The 13265-nt window shown below is 47.0% G+C and overlaps 1 protein-coding gene across 3 annotated transcripts in view; it reads left to right on the top strand.

Annotated features, from left to right (window-relative positions):
- Positions 1-13265, top strand: part of LOC147102602 (uncharacterized) — a 115668-nt gene that overhangs the window by 69813 nt on the left and 32590 nt on the right. For 2 of the 3 annotated variants that reach the window (XM_085963256.1, XM_085963257.1), the window contains one exon: positions 4285-4344. In XM_085963256.1, the coding sequence (XP_085819382.1) occupies positions 4285-4344 (60 nt within the window). Of the gene's footprint in view, positions 1-4284; positions 4345-4892; positions 5040-13265 lie in introns of all 3 variants that reach the window. The other variant, XR_015073032.1, reaches the window with a different exon arrangement.

Raw genomic sequence — 13265 nt, 5'->3', positions numbered from 1 at the left:
AGGCTCGTAAACCCAGAGGACGCCCGCCAAAGGTGTCGAAGCAGGAGCAGCATCAAAGTGAGCAAAGTGCCTCCACTTCTGCTGAAGCCACAGGGGGAGCACCACGTAGGAGCATGCATAAGAGAAAAATAAAGCACCATTAGTCACAGGGGTAGCCACTTGGGTGAATGTTTATGTGTATTGATGAAATGCCATCCCTGCTGGAAAGTATAAAAATGATTTGATGGCAAACTGTTGGCGTGATGGCATCTGTTATTTCGTCTTGGGCAGCTCCACATTGCGGGCTCCGCGACACTTGCGTGGTCAGGTTGGTGGCCAGAGTGAAAGGAGGTCAGAGAGTCATGTCCATTGTCTATCATGTCTTAAGATGGAGCCAAGGACATGTGCCAACATGGGCAACCTATGCAAATCTGGCGATGATAAGTGCATGCCTTGCATCACGGGCAGCCATGTGCTCGCGTGCTGCTGCTGCTGCTGGTTGATATGCCTGCACTCGCTCCTCCTCCTGCTCCTCATCCTCATCTGAGGAGGCTATGAACTGAGCCACTTGCTCATCAGGAAGCTGCAAGCCACGACACTGTGCCATGTTGTGCACTGCACAGCAGACCACGATCATTCTGGAGACCCTGGATGCTGAATACTGCAGGGCTCCACCTGATCTGTCAAGGCATTGGAATCGCATCTTCAACAAGCCAATGGTTTGCTCGATCATGGACTTGGTCGAAGTGTGGCTGGCGTTGTAGCGCTTTTCAGCCTTGTTAGCTGACGTCCTGATCGGCGTCATTAGCCATTCTTCAGGGGGGTAGCCCTTGTCACCAAGGAGCCATCCGTTAAATTGGTTTGGCGGATTGAAGAGCGGAGGAACACTAGAGTTCCGCAGGATGAAAGAGTCATGGCAACTACCACAGAACTTGGTGCAAACATGCAAAATCTCCTTCTTGTGGTTACACACCAGCTGTACGTTGAGGGAGTGGAAGCCCTTGCGGTTGACAAAGATAGCTGGGTTGTGATGGGGTGCCCTAAGGGCCACGTGTGCAGTCTATGACGCCCTGCACCATTGGCAAGCCTGCCATAATTTGTAAAGCTAATTGAACGCGCGGTGACACTTGCTTGATCCCTTGAGAAGTGGATGTAATTGTGGGCTTTCGCAAAAAGGGCACCGGTAACCTGTGTGATGCAACTGTGGGCGGCCGACTGGGAGATGCCGCTGATGTCTGCTGATGATCCCTGGAAGGAGCCTGAGGCAAAAAAGTTGAGTGCGGTGGTGACTTTGACAGCCACCGGTAAGGGGTGTCCACCCTCTCCTCTGGGCTCCAGGTGTTGGTGCAGCAGTGCGCTGATGTCTCGGACAACCTCTCGCGAAAGTCTCAGCCTCCTTTGGCACTGCTGCTCACTCATGTTGAAGTAGCTCACCCTCTGCCTGTAAACCCTGAGAGGGGGGTATCTCCTGCAGCGAGGTGCTTCGATGCGCTGGCGCCTTCTGCCCTGTGCAGCATCAGGTGGGTGAGCAGGAGGTTGGGGCTCCTGCTGCTGAGCTGCCTGGTTCTGCTGCTGCCGTGGCTGCTCCTCGAATCTGAGCTCCATGGTGAAAGGAAATAAATGGTTCTCATGCTGCTGACAGATACCTCCGTTGGGGATGCGCTCAGTCCAAGCGGGGAGCGGGTCTTCCAAGGAGGTCCCACAGTTGAGAGACAGAAGATGCAGCATCTCCGACTTCGGTAGGTCTGCTAAAAGTGCCTTTTGAACCAAAGTTCTGCCAATTGCAACTGATCCTTGATGACAGCTCCGTTTTAATGGTGGAGCTGCAGCTGTGAGGAGGCCACCCACTTGTCGACCCGTCAGGTTTAGCTGATGTGGTTTAGGAGGGTCGTGGAACACGCTGAAAATGTGGTAAAATAACGAGGGCCTGTCCAAATATGATTATAGAGGCCCTTAACTACTATTTAAGGATCTTATCTACCTCTCTGGACTGCTGGAGGTGGGACCGAATTGCACCCATCAAAACCGCCTCTGGCAAAATTGCACGGAGGCAGGTTCCGAACACACACTCAGATTTTGCCAACTGTCCCGCCTCCTTGGGGCTGGGAAAATCGCCCCCATAGTGTTGCAAGATGAGAAGCCTAAGAGGGTCAACAAAAACATGATGGGATAGGTATATTTTGGACAAGTTGGAGTTTATGTGGGGTGGAGCTTGATAGGATGACTGCAGAGACTCTACTTACAACATTCACGCCACATTAGGGTCAGGTAATGACCATCTTGAACAAGAGAAAGACCAACTATCTCCTGCTGATGTTCAATGGCACCACAATTGCCGAGTCCCGCACCATCAACATCTTGGGGGTCACCATTGACCAGAAACTTAATTGCACCAAGCAGATCATCACCATGGCTACAAGAGCAGGGCAGAGGCAAGTGGTCAGCTCCTGACCCCTGAAAGTTTCTCCACCATATACAAGGCTCAAATCAGGAGTATGATGGAAAAGTCACCACTCGCCTAGTTAGGTGTAGCTGCAACAATACTCAAGAGGCTCGACACCATCCCAGACAGAGCAGTCTTCATACTGTCACCTCCAGACACCACCCTGACCTGGCCATATATCAATGTCCCTTCATCGTTGCTTGGTCAGTATCCTGGAATTCCCTCCCTAATACCACCCTGGGAGCACCCTCAGCATAAGGATTGCAACGCTTCAAGGAGATAGTCCACTATCACCTTTTCAGGGCAACTCTGGATGGGCAATAAATGAATCCTTTTTTTAAAAAAAGCAGACACAGTTTGAAACACCAGGTAAACTCAATAAAGTGCCCAAATGTGTACAAGATTTGTTGATTTATTTGGGCAGGATGACAAATTTTCTACACGTGTTAACATGATGGGTACCTTATGTGCAGACAAGCTTCTCCAGGCCTCCCCAGCCATACTCAATTTAACAACCCAACTGGAACCTCCTACCACCTAACTCTCCAGCATACCCCGTCCCAACCCAATACAACCTGTCCCAGCTCTACCCAATCCAACCCATCCCACCCCGACAACCCAACACAACTTAACCCAACCCGACTCAACCCAACACAACTTAACCCGACTCAACCCAACACAACTTAACCCGACCCGACTCAACCCAACCTGTCCTAAACTAACGCAACTCAAGCCCACCCGACCCAACGCAACTCAAGCCCACCCGACCCAACCCAACTCGACCCGATCCAACCCATCCCATCCCACCCCAATTCAACCCGACCCGACCCGACTCAACCCAACACAACTTAACCCGACTCAACCCAACACAACTTAACCCAACCCGACTCAACCCAACCTGTCCTAAACTAACGCAACTCAAGCCAACTCGACCCAACCCAACCCATGGTTACAGCTGCCTTTGGGCATACTGAATAAGACCTGTCTACACAGATAAGTCCATTCTAAGTAGCTGCAACTGTATATATTCTTACAGAAGATAATGGAAGAGTCCTTTGAGCAAGAAGTAGTCTCTTTCAACTTTCATTTCAATTGGGTCCAGGTACATAGACCATTGAAATGTCATGAACAGGTACAGAAAATAATCTAGAGGACTAGGCTACAAGGGGGTAGAAGTTATGCTACAGCGGTACAAAACCCTGGTTAGACCACACCTGGAGTACCGTGAGCTGTTCTGGGCACCACACCTTAGGAAGGATAGATTGGCCTTGGAGGGAGTGCAGCGTAGGTTTACCAGAATGATACCCGGACTCCAAGGGTTAAATTACGAGGAGAGATTACACAAATTAGGGTTTTATTCCTTAGAATTTAGAAGGTTAAGGGGTGATCTGATCGCAGTTTTCAAGATATTAAGGGGAACAGATAGGGTAGATAGAGAGAAACTATTTCCGCTGGTTGGGAAGTCTAGGACTAGGGGGCATAACCTAAAAGACAGAGCCTTTCGGGAGTGAAATTAGGAAACACTTCTGCACACAAAGGACGGTAGACATTTGGAACTCTCTTCCGCAAACAGCAATTGATGCTGGGTCAATTGTTCATTTTAAGCCTGAGATTGATAGATTTTTGTTCACCAATGGTATCAAGGGATACGGGCCAAAGGCAGGTAAATGGAGTTGGGTCACGGATCAGCCATGATCTCATTGAATGGCGGAACAGGCTCGAGGGGCTCAATGGCCTCCTCCTGTTCCTATAAAGAAATCTAGGAAATGTTAGAAATTTCCAAAAAGATGGTGTCTTCTTGTAGCATGTTACATTGGTGCCAGTAATACTTTAACTCTGTCCACTATGTTTGTCTCCGTTAGGCGGTGTTATTCGATGTAAAGGAAACAGAACTGATCTGTATAAGAAGCAACTCAACTGAGGTAACTGCTGCTCTGTCTCAGCATAGATAAGTCAAAAACTGTGATTGTTTAAGATAAAATGTTAATTATGTGCACATCAGGGCGAGGGATACATAGATACATAGATACATAGAAGATAGGAGCAGGAGTAGGCCATTCGGCCCTTCGTGCCTGCTCCGCCATTCGATGAGATCATGGCTGATCCTTTAATTCAGTATCCCGTCCCCGCCTTCTCTCCGTAACCCTTAACCCCTTTTGCCCGTAGAAATATATCTAATTCCCTCTTAAATATATTTAATGAGCTGGCGTACACTGCCCTCTGTGGCAATGAGTTCCACAGGTTCACCACTCTCTGAGTGAAGAAATTCCCCCTCATCTCTGTCCTAAATGGTTTAGCCCTTATCCTTAAATTATGTCCTCTAGTTCTGTTCTCACCCGCCAAGGGAAACATTCCTTCTGCATCCAGTCTGTCTAGACCTGTCAGAATTTTATACACTTCTATGAGGTCCCCTCTCAATCTTCTAAACTCCAGTGTGTACATCCCTAAACTACATAGTCTCTCCTCATAGGTCATTCCCGCCATTCCTGGTATCAGCCTGGTGAATCGCCGCTGCACCCCCTCCATGGCAAGAACATCCTTCCTCAGATGAGGCGACCAAAACTGTACACAGTACTCGAGGTGTGGTCTCACCAGTGCCCTGTACAGCTGCAGCAAGGTATCCCTGTTCCTGTATTCTAACCCTTTTGCTATGAAGGCCAGCATACCGTTTGCCTTCTTGACCGCCTGTTGCACCTGCATGCTCGCCTTCAGTGACTGGTGTACAAGAACACCCAGGTCTCTCTGTACTTCCCCCTCTCCCAATCTATTGCCATTTAAATAATAATTTGCCCTCCCGTTCCTGCACCCAAGGTGGATAACTTCGCACTTGTCCACATTATAGTGCATCTGCCATTTATCCGCCCAATCGCCCAGTCTGTCCAAATCGCTCTGGAGCTTCCTGGTCTCTTCCTCTGAGCCCACCCCCCCTCCTAGTTTAGTGTCGTCTGCAAATTTGGAAATGCTGCATCCGACTCCCTGATCCAGGTCATTAATGTAAATTGTGAACAGCTGGGGGCCCAGGACAGATCCCTGTGGTACCCCACTTGTTACTGCCTGCCATTCAGAAAATGAGCCGTTTATTCCAACTCTCTGTTTTCTATCTGACAGCCAGTTCCCTATCCACGCCAAAACTTTCCCCTTTATCCCATGAGCCTCAATTTTCCATGCTAATCTTTTATGTGGGACCTTATCGAAGGCCTTTTGGAAGTCCAGGTACACCACATCTACTGGCTCTCCCCCATCTATTCTACCAGTTACTCCCTCAAAAAATTCCAATAGATTAGTCAAGCACGATTTACCCTTTGTAAATCCATGTTGACTCTGTCCTATCCTGTCCCCATTTGCTAAGTGCTCCGCTATTTCATCCTTAATGATGGACTCCAGCATTTTGCCCACAACTGATGTAAGGCTTACAGGTCTGTAATTACCTGCTTTTTCCCTACCCCCCTTTTTGAATAGTGGGGTAACGTTAGCTACCCTCCAATCCATCGGCACTGTTCCCGAGTCTAATGAATTCTGAAAAATCATCCTTAGTGCATCCGCTATCTCTAGGGCCACCTCCTTCAGTACCCTAGGATGCATGTTATCAGGCCCTGGGGATTTGTCCACCTTCAATCCCTTTAGCTTCCTTAACACCATATCCTTAGAGATATTGATTTGCGTCAGTTCCTCCTTTGCCAATGTCCCTATTTTTCCCGATATCCCAGGGAGGTTTTTTGTGTCTTCCTTCGTAAAGACTGACCCAAAGTATGCATTTAGTTGATCTGCCATTTCCTTATTTCCCATTATATATTCCCCCGTATCTGACTGCAATGGACCAACTTTGGTTTTCACCAGTCTTTTCCTTTTGATATACTTATAAAAGCTTTTGGAGTTAGTTTTTATATTTTCCGCCAGCTTGTTTTCGTAAGCTATTTTGCCCCTCTTGATTATGCCCTTTGTCACAATCAGCATCAAACACTCCCAGAGCAGATACAGCATGGATTAGCTACAGAGTAATGCTCCCTCTACACTGTCCCATCAAACACTCCCAGGGCAGGTACAGCACGGGTTAGATACAGAGTAAAGCTCCCTCTACACTGTCCCATCAAACACTCCCGGGGCAGGTACAGCATGGGTTAGATACAGAGTAAAGCTCCCTCTACACTCTCCCCATCAAACACTCCCGGGGCAGGTACAGCACGGGTTAGATACAGAGTAAAGCTCCCTCTACACTGACTCATCAAACACTCCCAGGGCAGGTCCAGCACGGGTTAGATACAGAGTAAAGCTGTAAGGGGATTTCTCCGATACTGGTCCCCCGTTACACACAGTTCTTGGACGTCAGGATTTATAAGAACAAAATACACACGGCTTTGGCTCAACCTTTGATTCGTTTGTTTATTGAACACACACACACACACACACACACACACACACACACACACACACACACACACACACACACACACGTCATTTGCATCGACACAATATGACAACAGTTAAACCCATCCGCAATTTGAATTTGAATGTTACATATAAAGTTACCCAGACTCGATCACAAAACCCTTATTGTGATCTGACTGAAACTCACAAACTTACTCAGACTCAAAGCCCCCTCTATGATTTGACTGAACCATACAATCACCACTCCCGATCGGCTGTCTCTTGGAGTTGATTGTAGGCCCGAATCTTTCTGTTCGCTGTTCTGCCGTCTACTTCCCACACCACTGTCTTCGAAGTGATCTTACCTTAAACCAAAACCAACTTGTGTGAATTGTCCCAGGTGTTGTCCATTGATTAGAGATACCTTTCTGACAGTGCAACCTTCCCAAAGTGACTGCATATGCGAAGTTGTTGGTTTCTGTTAGCATTCGTATTCAAAAGGTTCAAGGCCCGGCCCATTGTCTAGGCCTGCACTGAAACTAGTTATTCGGGGGCCATGGTCTAAGGTGGACAATGTAACCCTTTAAGGTACATGAATATGCAGATGTTCTTGTTCAGATTTTAGATTCATAGTCTTGGCTGCAATGTTTGAATTAACCCTTTATTGCCAAGCCCTTTTTGCGGGCTCTGCAGTTCTGGGTTTTTCTATTTCATAGTCCAATATTTTTACCGTTGGGGGAAGGAATCGATCCTACACCTCCCCCCTTTAATATCTCTTACATTAGAGATGTTGTAGTGTATGTGCCTTTAAGAGCCCCCTGTGTAATGTAATGCCGGTAATGGCCACTCGGGCTATATAAGCCTGTATATTGTGTTGTATCAGTTAGTTCACCTCCAGACTTTGTTCAGTAAACACCTGTGAAACTAACTCCTGCCTTCAGTGTCTCTATTAACACACGGACACAACAGTGGCGATGAATTGGAAACGGACTTACCTGCAATTCGGCAGCACCTCAAGGACATCGATTCCTCAGACGTCCAAAGTCGAAGAAAAGCAAGAAAAAAAAAAAAACTGTGGTTTCACCAGCTAGCCGAGCTGGTGGCAGGTACTGCAATAATCCTTCCTGGGCGGCGGGCTGGGGCTCCATCGGCTGGCTCTGCAGCGAGGCCAAGCAGCGAAGGCGGAGTCAAGCAGAAACAGACAGGGGGGAGCACTCGGGAGACGGCCGGCGCTGCAAAGCAGGTCGGTGTTCGGACCTAGCAGAGGGGGGGAAAAGTCCCAGAGAGTCTGGCGGGAACGAGTCTCCACCTGTAAATTTTTTTTTTTTTTTTAATGTGGAAAACAGCGTTGTCAGCAGCGGCGGAAAAGCGCCAGGAGCGCCATATTTTTTTTTTTTCTGCAGGAAAGAAAGGAAAGCGCGGGAAGCGCCATTTTTTTTCCAGGATGCCTAAGGCTGGCAATATTGATGCTTTTGATAACGATATAGAGGATTGGACCACATGTGGAAAGAGTGGAGGTATATTGCACAGCAAATGGAATAGAAAATGATAAGGCGTCAGTACTTCTAAATCTAATGGGCGGAAAGACATACGGGCTGTTACGAAACTTAATCACTCCAGCCAAACCAAAGGACAAGAATTTTAAGGAAATTGTTGATACCCTACAGGAGCACTTAAACCCAACACCGCTGCTGATAGCGGAACGATTCAAATTCTTCAAGAGGAATCAGCACAAGAATGAAAGTAACGCTGATTACCTCACCGAATTAAGAAAGCTATCAAAGCACTGCCAATTCGGGTCAGGACTGGCAGATTCTCTTCGAGACAAATTCGTCTGCGGTCTCCTAAGTGAAGGGACACAAAAAAGGTTGCTTTCTGAGAAAGATTTGACACTGGACAAGGCTTTCAGTATGGCTGTATCATACGAAGCAGCCGCAAGAGGAGCTGCAGAGATACAGCAAAAGACACAGGACTTCGGCACCCATGAAATGACACAGGGTTTCGAGAGATGTTATCGCTGCGGCAGATCCACCCATGACCAGAGGGACTGCTGGTTCAAGGACAAAGCATGCAGGCAATGCGGAAAGATTGGACACATTGCACGGGTATGCCGATCTGGACAAAAAAAATCCACGGACAGGAAAAAAAAAATCAATAAAGAAAGGTACAAATGATGACGGACAGTAGCTCCGAAGACCAGAAGAGCGATAGCGACTCCGAAAACAAGAGACTAAGCTGTCTCAAATTACATAATGTAATTGCCAAAGAAGATTACCAGACCATTTGGGTTACCCTCACGATAGCAGGGTCCCCAGTTAAAATGGAGCTAGATCAGGATCAGCTCTGACCGTCATAAATCGACGGGATTACGAGCGGCTATTTCCGCATATACCTTTAAAAGACACATCCATTATCTTGAAAACATATACGGGGCAGAAAGTATACCCCAAAGGAAAAATAAGGGTGCCTGTTGTATACAATGGCAAGGAAATACAGAAGTTGTATTTATACTTTCTACAAGATGGTGGTCCACCGCTGTTGGGACGTGAATGGATCAGGAAGATACGTTTAGACTGGCACTCCATTCAGGCACTGACGGTGACCAGTAAGAAAAAAAATGATGATGACGTCATACCTGAACGATTAAAAGACATCTTGGCCAATGCCAAGGAAGTGTTTCAAGAGAAACTAGGAACCTTGAAAGGCATCACGCCTCAATAAAAGTGGAAGATGCGGCAATTCCCAAGTTTTTTAAGGCAAGGCCGGTGCCATACGCAATTCATCCAGCAGTCGAGGCAGAGCTGGAGAATTTGGAAAAGGCAGGCGTATTATCCAAGATAGATTGGAGCGAGTGGGCAACACCCATCGTCCCGGTCATGAAGAAAACGTTGAATAATGATAAATCTGAAGAACAGAGAAAAATTCGCATCTGTGGAGACTTCAAGGTGACTGTAAACACGGTACAGTATCCTCTTCTGAGGATAGAAGATATTTTCGCCTCACTATCCGGAGGGAAACGTTTCACCAAAATTGACTTGGCACAAGCATATCTACAGATGGAGGTTGAAGAGGCCTCTAAAAAGTATCTCACGATAAATACACACAAAGGCCTGTACCAGTACAATCGACTGGTTTTCGGAGTAGCATCAGCTCCAGCTATCTGGCAAAGAGCTATGGAGCAAGTCCTCCAAGGGATTCCGGGGACTCAATGCTACCTAGACGACATCCTTGTAACAGGAGAAAACGACAACGAGCACCTTGCCAATTTGGAGCAGGTGCTCACTAGGCTGAGAGAACGGGGCCTACGAGCAAATCGCCCCAAGTGCGAATTTTTCCAGAAACAAATATCATATTGTGGCCACATAATTAATAAGGAAGGATTGCATAAGTCACGTGAAAAAATTGAAGCGGTCATAAAAGCCCCAGCACCTGAAAATGTTTCACAATTAAGGTCGTTCCTGGGATTGATAAATTACTATCATAAATTTTTACCGAACTTATCAACTCTTCTGCACCCTCTTAATGAACTGCTACAAACGGGAGTAATTTGGAAATGGAGCGAAGACTGTAAACGTGCCTTCCATAAATGCAAAGACTTAATCACGTCCAAGGAAGTTTTGGCTCATTACAACCCATCACTGCCAATCAGACTGGCGTGCGATGCATCCCCTTACGGCGTAGGAGCGGTATTATCGCATAGATTCCCTGATGGCTCGGAACGACCGATAGCTTTTGCGTCACGCTCATTGAACTCAGCTGAGCGTAACTATGCCCAAATCGACAGGGAAGCACTCAGCCTGGTATGGGGAGTGAAGAAATTCAACCATTACCTACACGGACAAAAATTTACCTTGTTGACTGACCATCAACCCCTCATCTCCATATTCAACCCTAAAAAGGGTGTTCCCATTATGACAGCGCAAAGGCTACAGAGGTGGTCCCTTTTTCTAGGGGCACACCAATATGACATAGAATACAAAGGATCAAAACAGCATGGGAATGCTGACGGTTTATCGCGCCTACCGTTGCCAACGGTAGAAGAGGCACCTACAGTAGACCCAGTGGAGATGTTCCACTCTACCATAGTGGAATGTCTACCAGTAACAAATTCTGCCATTGAAAGGGAGACAAGAAATGACCCTACTCTCTCACGGGTCTACGATTTAACAGTGAAGGGATGGCCAGCACATGGCGAACCACTGTTGCCAGCATTCTCGCAAAGAAGAGAACAGCTGTCAGTGTGCCGAGGAACCTTGATGTGTGGATCCAGAGTGGTGATTCCACCCAAACTCCAGGATAAAGTGCTAAAGGAGCTTCACGAGGGGCATCTGGGTGGAGTGAAAATGAAGAACCTAGCTAGGGCGTTTGTATGGTGGCCAGGTATCGATGGAGACATCGAAGAAATGACCAAGAGCTGTCTAGGATGCCAGAAGGTCCAAAACGCTCCACCACAAGCCCCCCTACATCCATGGGAGTGGCCCTCATCTCCATGGCAAAGGGTACACATCGACTTTGCTGGTCCATTTATGGACTCAATGTTCTTAATCGCGGTTGATGCACACTCCAAGTGGCCGGAGGTAATAAAGATGTCCTCCACCACCACGGAAAAAACCATCACAGTATTAAGGACCATATTTGCCAGGAATGGGCTGCCTGAACAGATCTGTTCTGATAATGGACCGCAATTTGTGTCCGAAGAATTCAGGAAGTTCTTAAAAAAACAATGGGGTTAAGCACTACACGTCCGCCCCATACCATCCCACCACCAATGGATTGGCTGAAAGGTTTGTTCAGACCTTCAAGAAGGCCATAAAGGCCATGGGTAATGAAGACATAAAACTTCAGCATAGGGTAGATAACTTCTTGTTTGCATACAGGAATGCACCACATATGGTTACAAACCAAACTCCCGCCATGATGTTCTTCAATAGAAGCCTAAGATGCCGGCTGGATTTGATCAAGCCAAACATCAGAAGGGACGTGGAGAACCGGCAATTTCAAGGCATGAATGAAAGGCCAACTAGAACCTTCCAGATAGGTCAACAAGTTTTGGCCCGGGACTACCGTACCGAGAAATGGCAGCCTGGAACTATCTGCACAGGACTAGGACCGCTGATGTATACCGTGGACATTGGAGAAAGCATAATAAGGCACCATGCTGACCAGATCATAGAGTCATCCGAAAAGGGACAACCTACACCACAACTCTATACGCCTAATGATGAAGTAGAGATACCCATAGTATCTACCTCCGATCCGGTGATACTGGAACCAGATGAACCCGACACTGGCATTCAAGCCGAATCAGCCTTGCCAAAAGAACCTACTACACCACCAGAAACTACTACACCACCGAGGCGTTATCCGGACCGAGTCAGGAAGCCTCCAGAGAGACTGACTTATAATTGATTAACTGCAGCCATGTGTAGATTATTGTTCTTGTAACATGTAATTAATGATTACTTAAAATATTATGATTTATGTACTGGTTGTCTAAAAGGGGAGGAATTGTAGTGTATGTGCCTTTCAGAGCCCCCTGTGTACTGTAATGCCGGTAATGGCCACTCGGGCTATATAAGCCTGTATATTGTGTTGTATCAGTTAGTTCACCTCCAGACTTTGTTCAGTAAACACCTGTGAAACTAACTCCTGCCTTCAGTGTCTCTATTAACACACGGACACAACAGATATTACTTCCGTCCATTCTTCTGCCGTGGAGGGTGCATTGTCGGTCGCAGCCAAATCTCACATTTTTTTACACAGTCTATACATTTGATTCTATAATCCCAAATCCCCTTTATACAGTCTTTCCTGTTTTTCCCTTTTTACCCTTCGTTTCGTTTTACACGATAACCTGAACAGATACAACACCATAATTGCACAATTATCAATACATGTGAGGCAATTCTGATCCAGGGAGGAATTTCAATATTAAACCCAATGTCCCACCAAGGTGGGGTGGTCATTTCCCTGATCTCCTCTCGCGTTTCTGTGTTTTCCTGCTGGGGAGTGTGGGAATGTTTTTGGGAAAGCTCCACATCCTTTGCCAGTTTTGTCAAATGCTCAGGTCATGGCGGGATATCATACCCAAAATGTGATAGATAATCTTCTCGTAATTCCTGTCCCTCAATCTCATTCCTCTCCCCCAGTATCCTCTTTAGCTGATCCCGGAAGGCATTGACCTGCGTTTGCAGCTGGGCATCATCTATACTATTGACCAGTGACGTCCCCGTATTAAACACCGTGGCCGCGTCATCGATCAATCCCCTCTTCCGTCTTCCCAAACCGGTGTGACTGTTGTCAGCTCGTTTGTACAAATCCTTCCGACTTTCTTCCCCATAGTTCAACTTGTAGAATTGCTGGAACATTTCTTTAATAGTTTCTCGTACAATTTTTCCATTTCAGCTGGGCACCACCGGGGTTGCGGTACCTTTATCAAATTAAGGATAACAGATGCTACCTCGTAATACACGTCATG

Source organism: Somniosus microcephalus, chromosome 21 (assembly GCF_052327205.1).
Source record: "Somniosus microcephalus isolate GS21.2 chromosome 21, FLI_Smic_1.0, whole genome shotgun sequence".
In the NCBI taxonomy this organism is placed as follows: Eukaryota; Metazoa; Chordata; class Chondrichthyes; order Squaliformes; family Somniosidae; genus Somniosus; species Somniosus microcephalus.
This window is presented reverse-complemented; position numbering and strand designations above follow the sequence as displayed.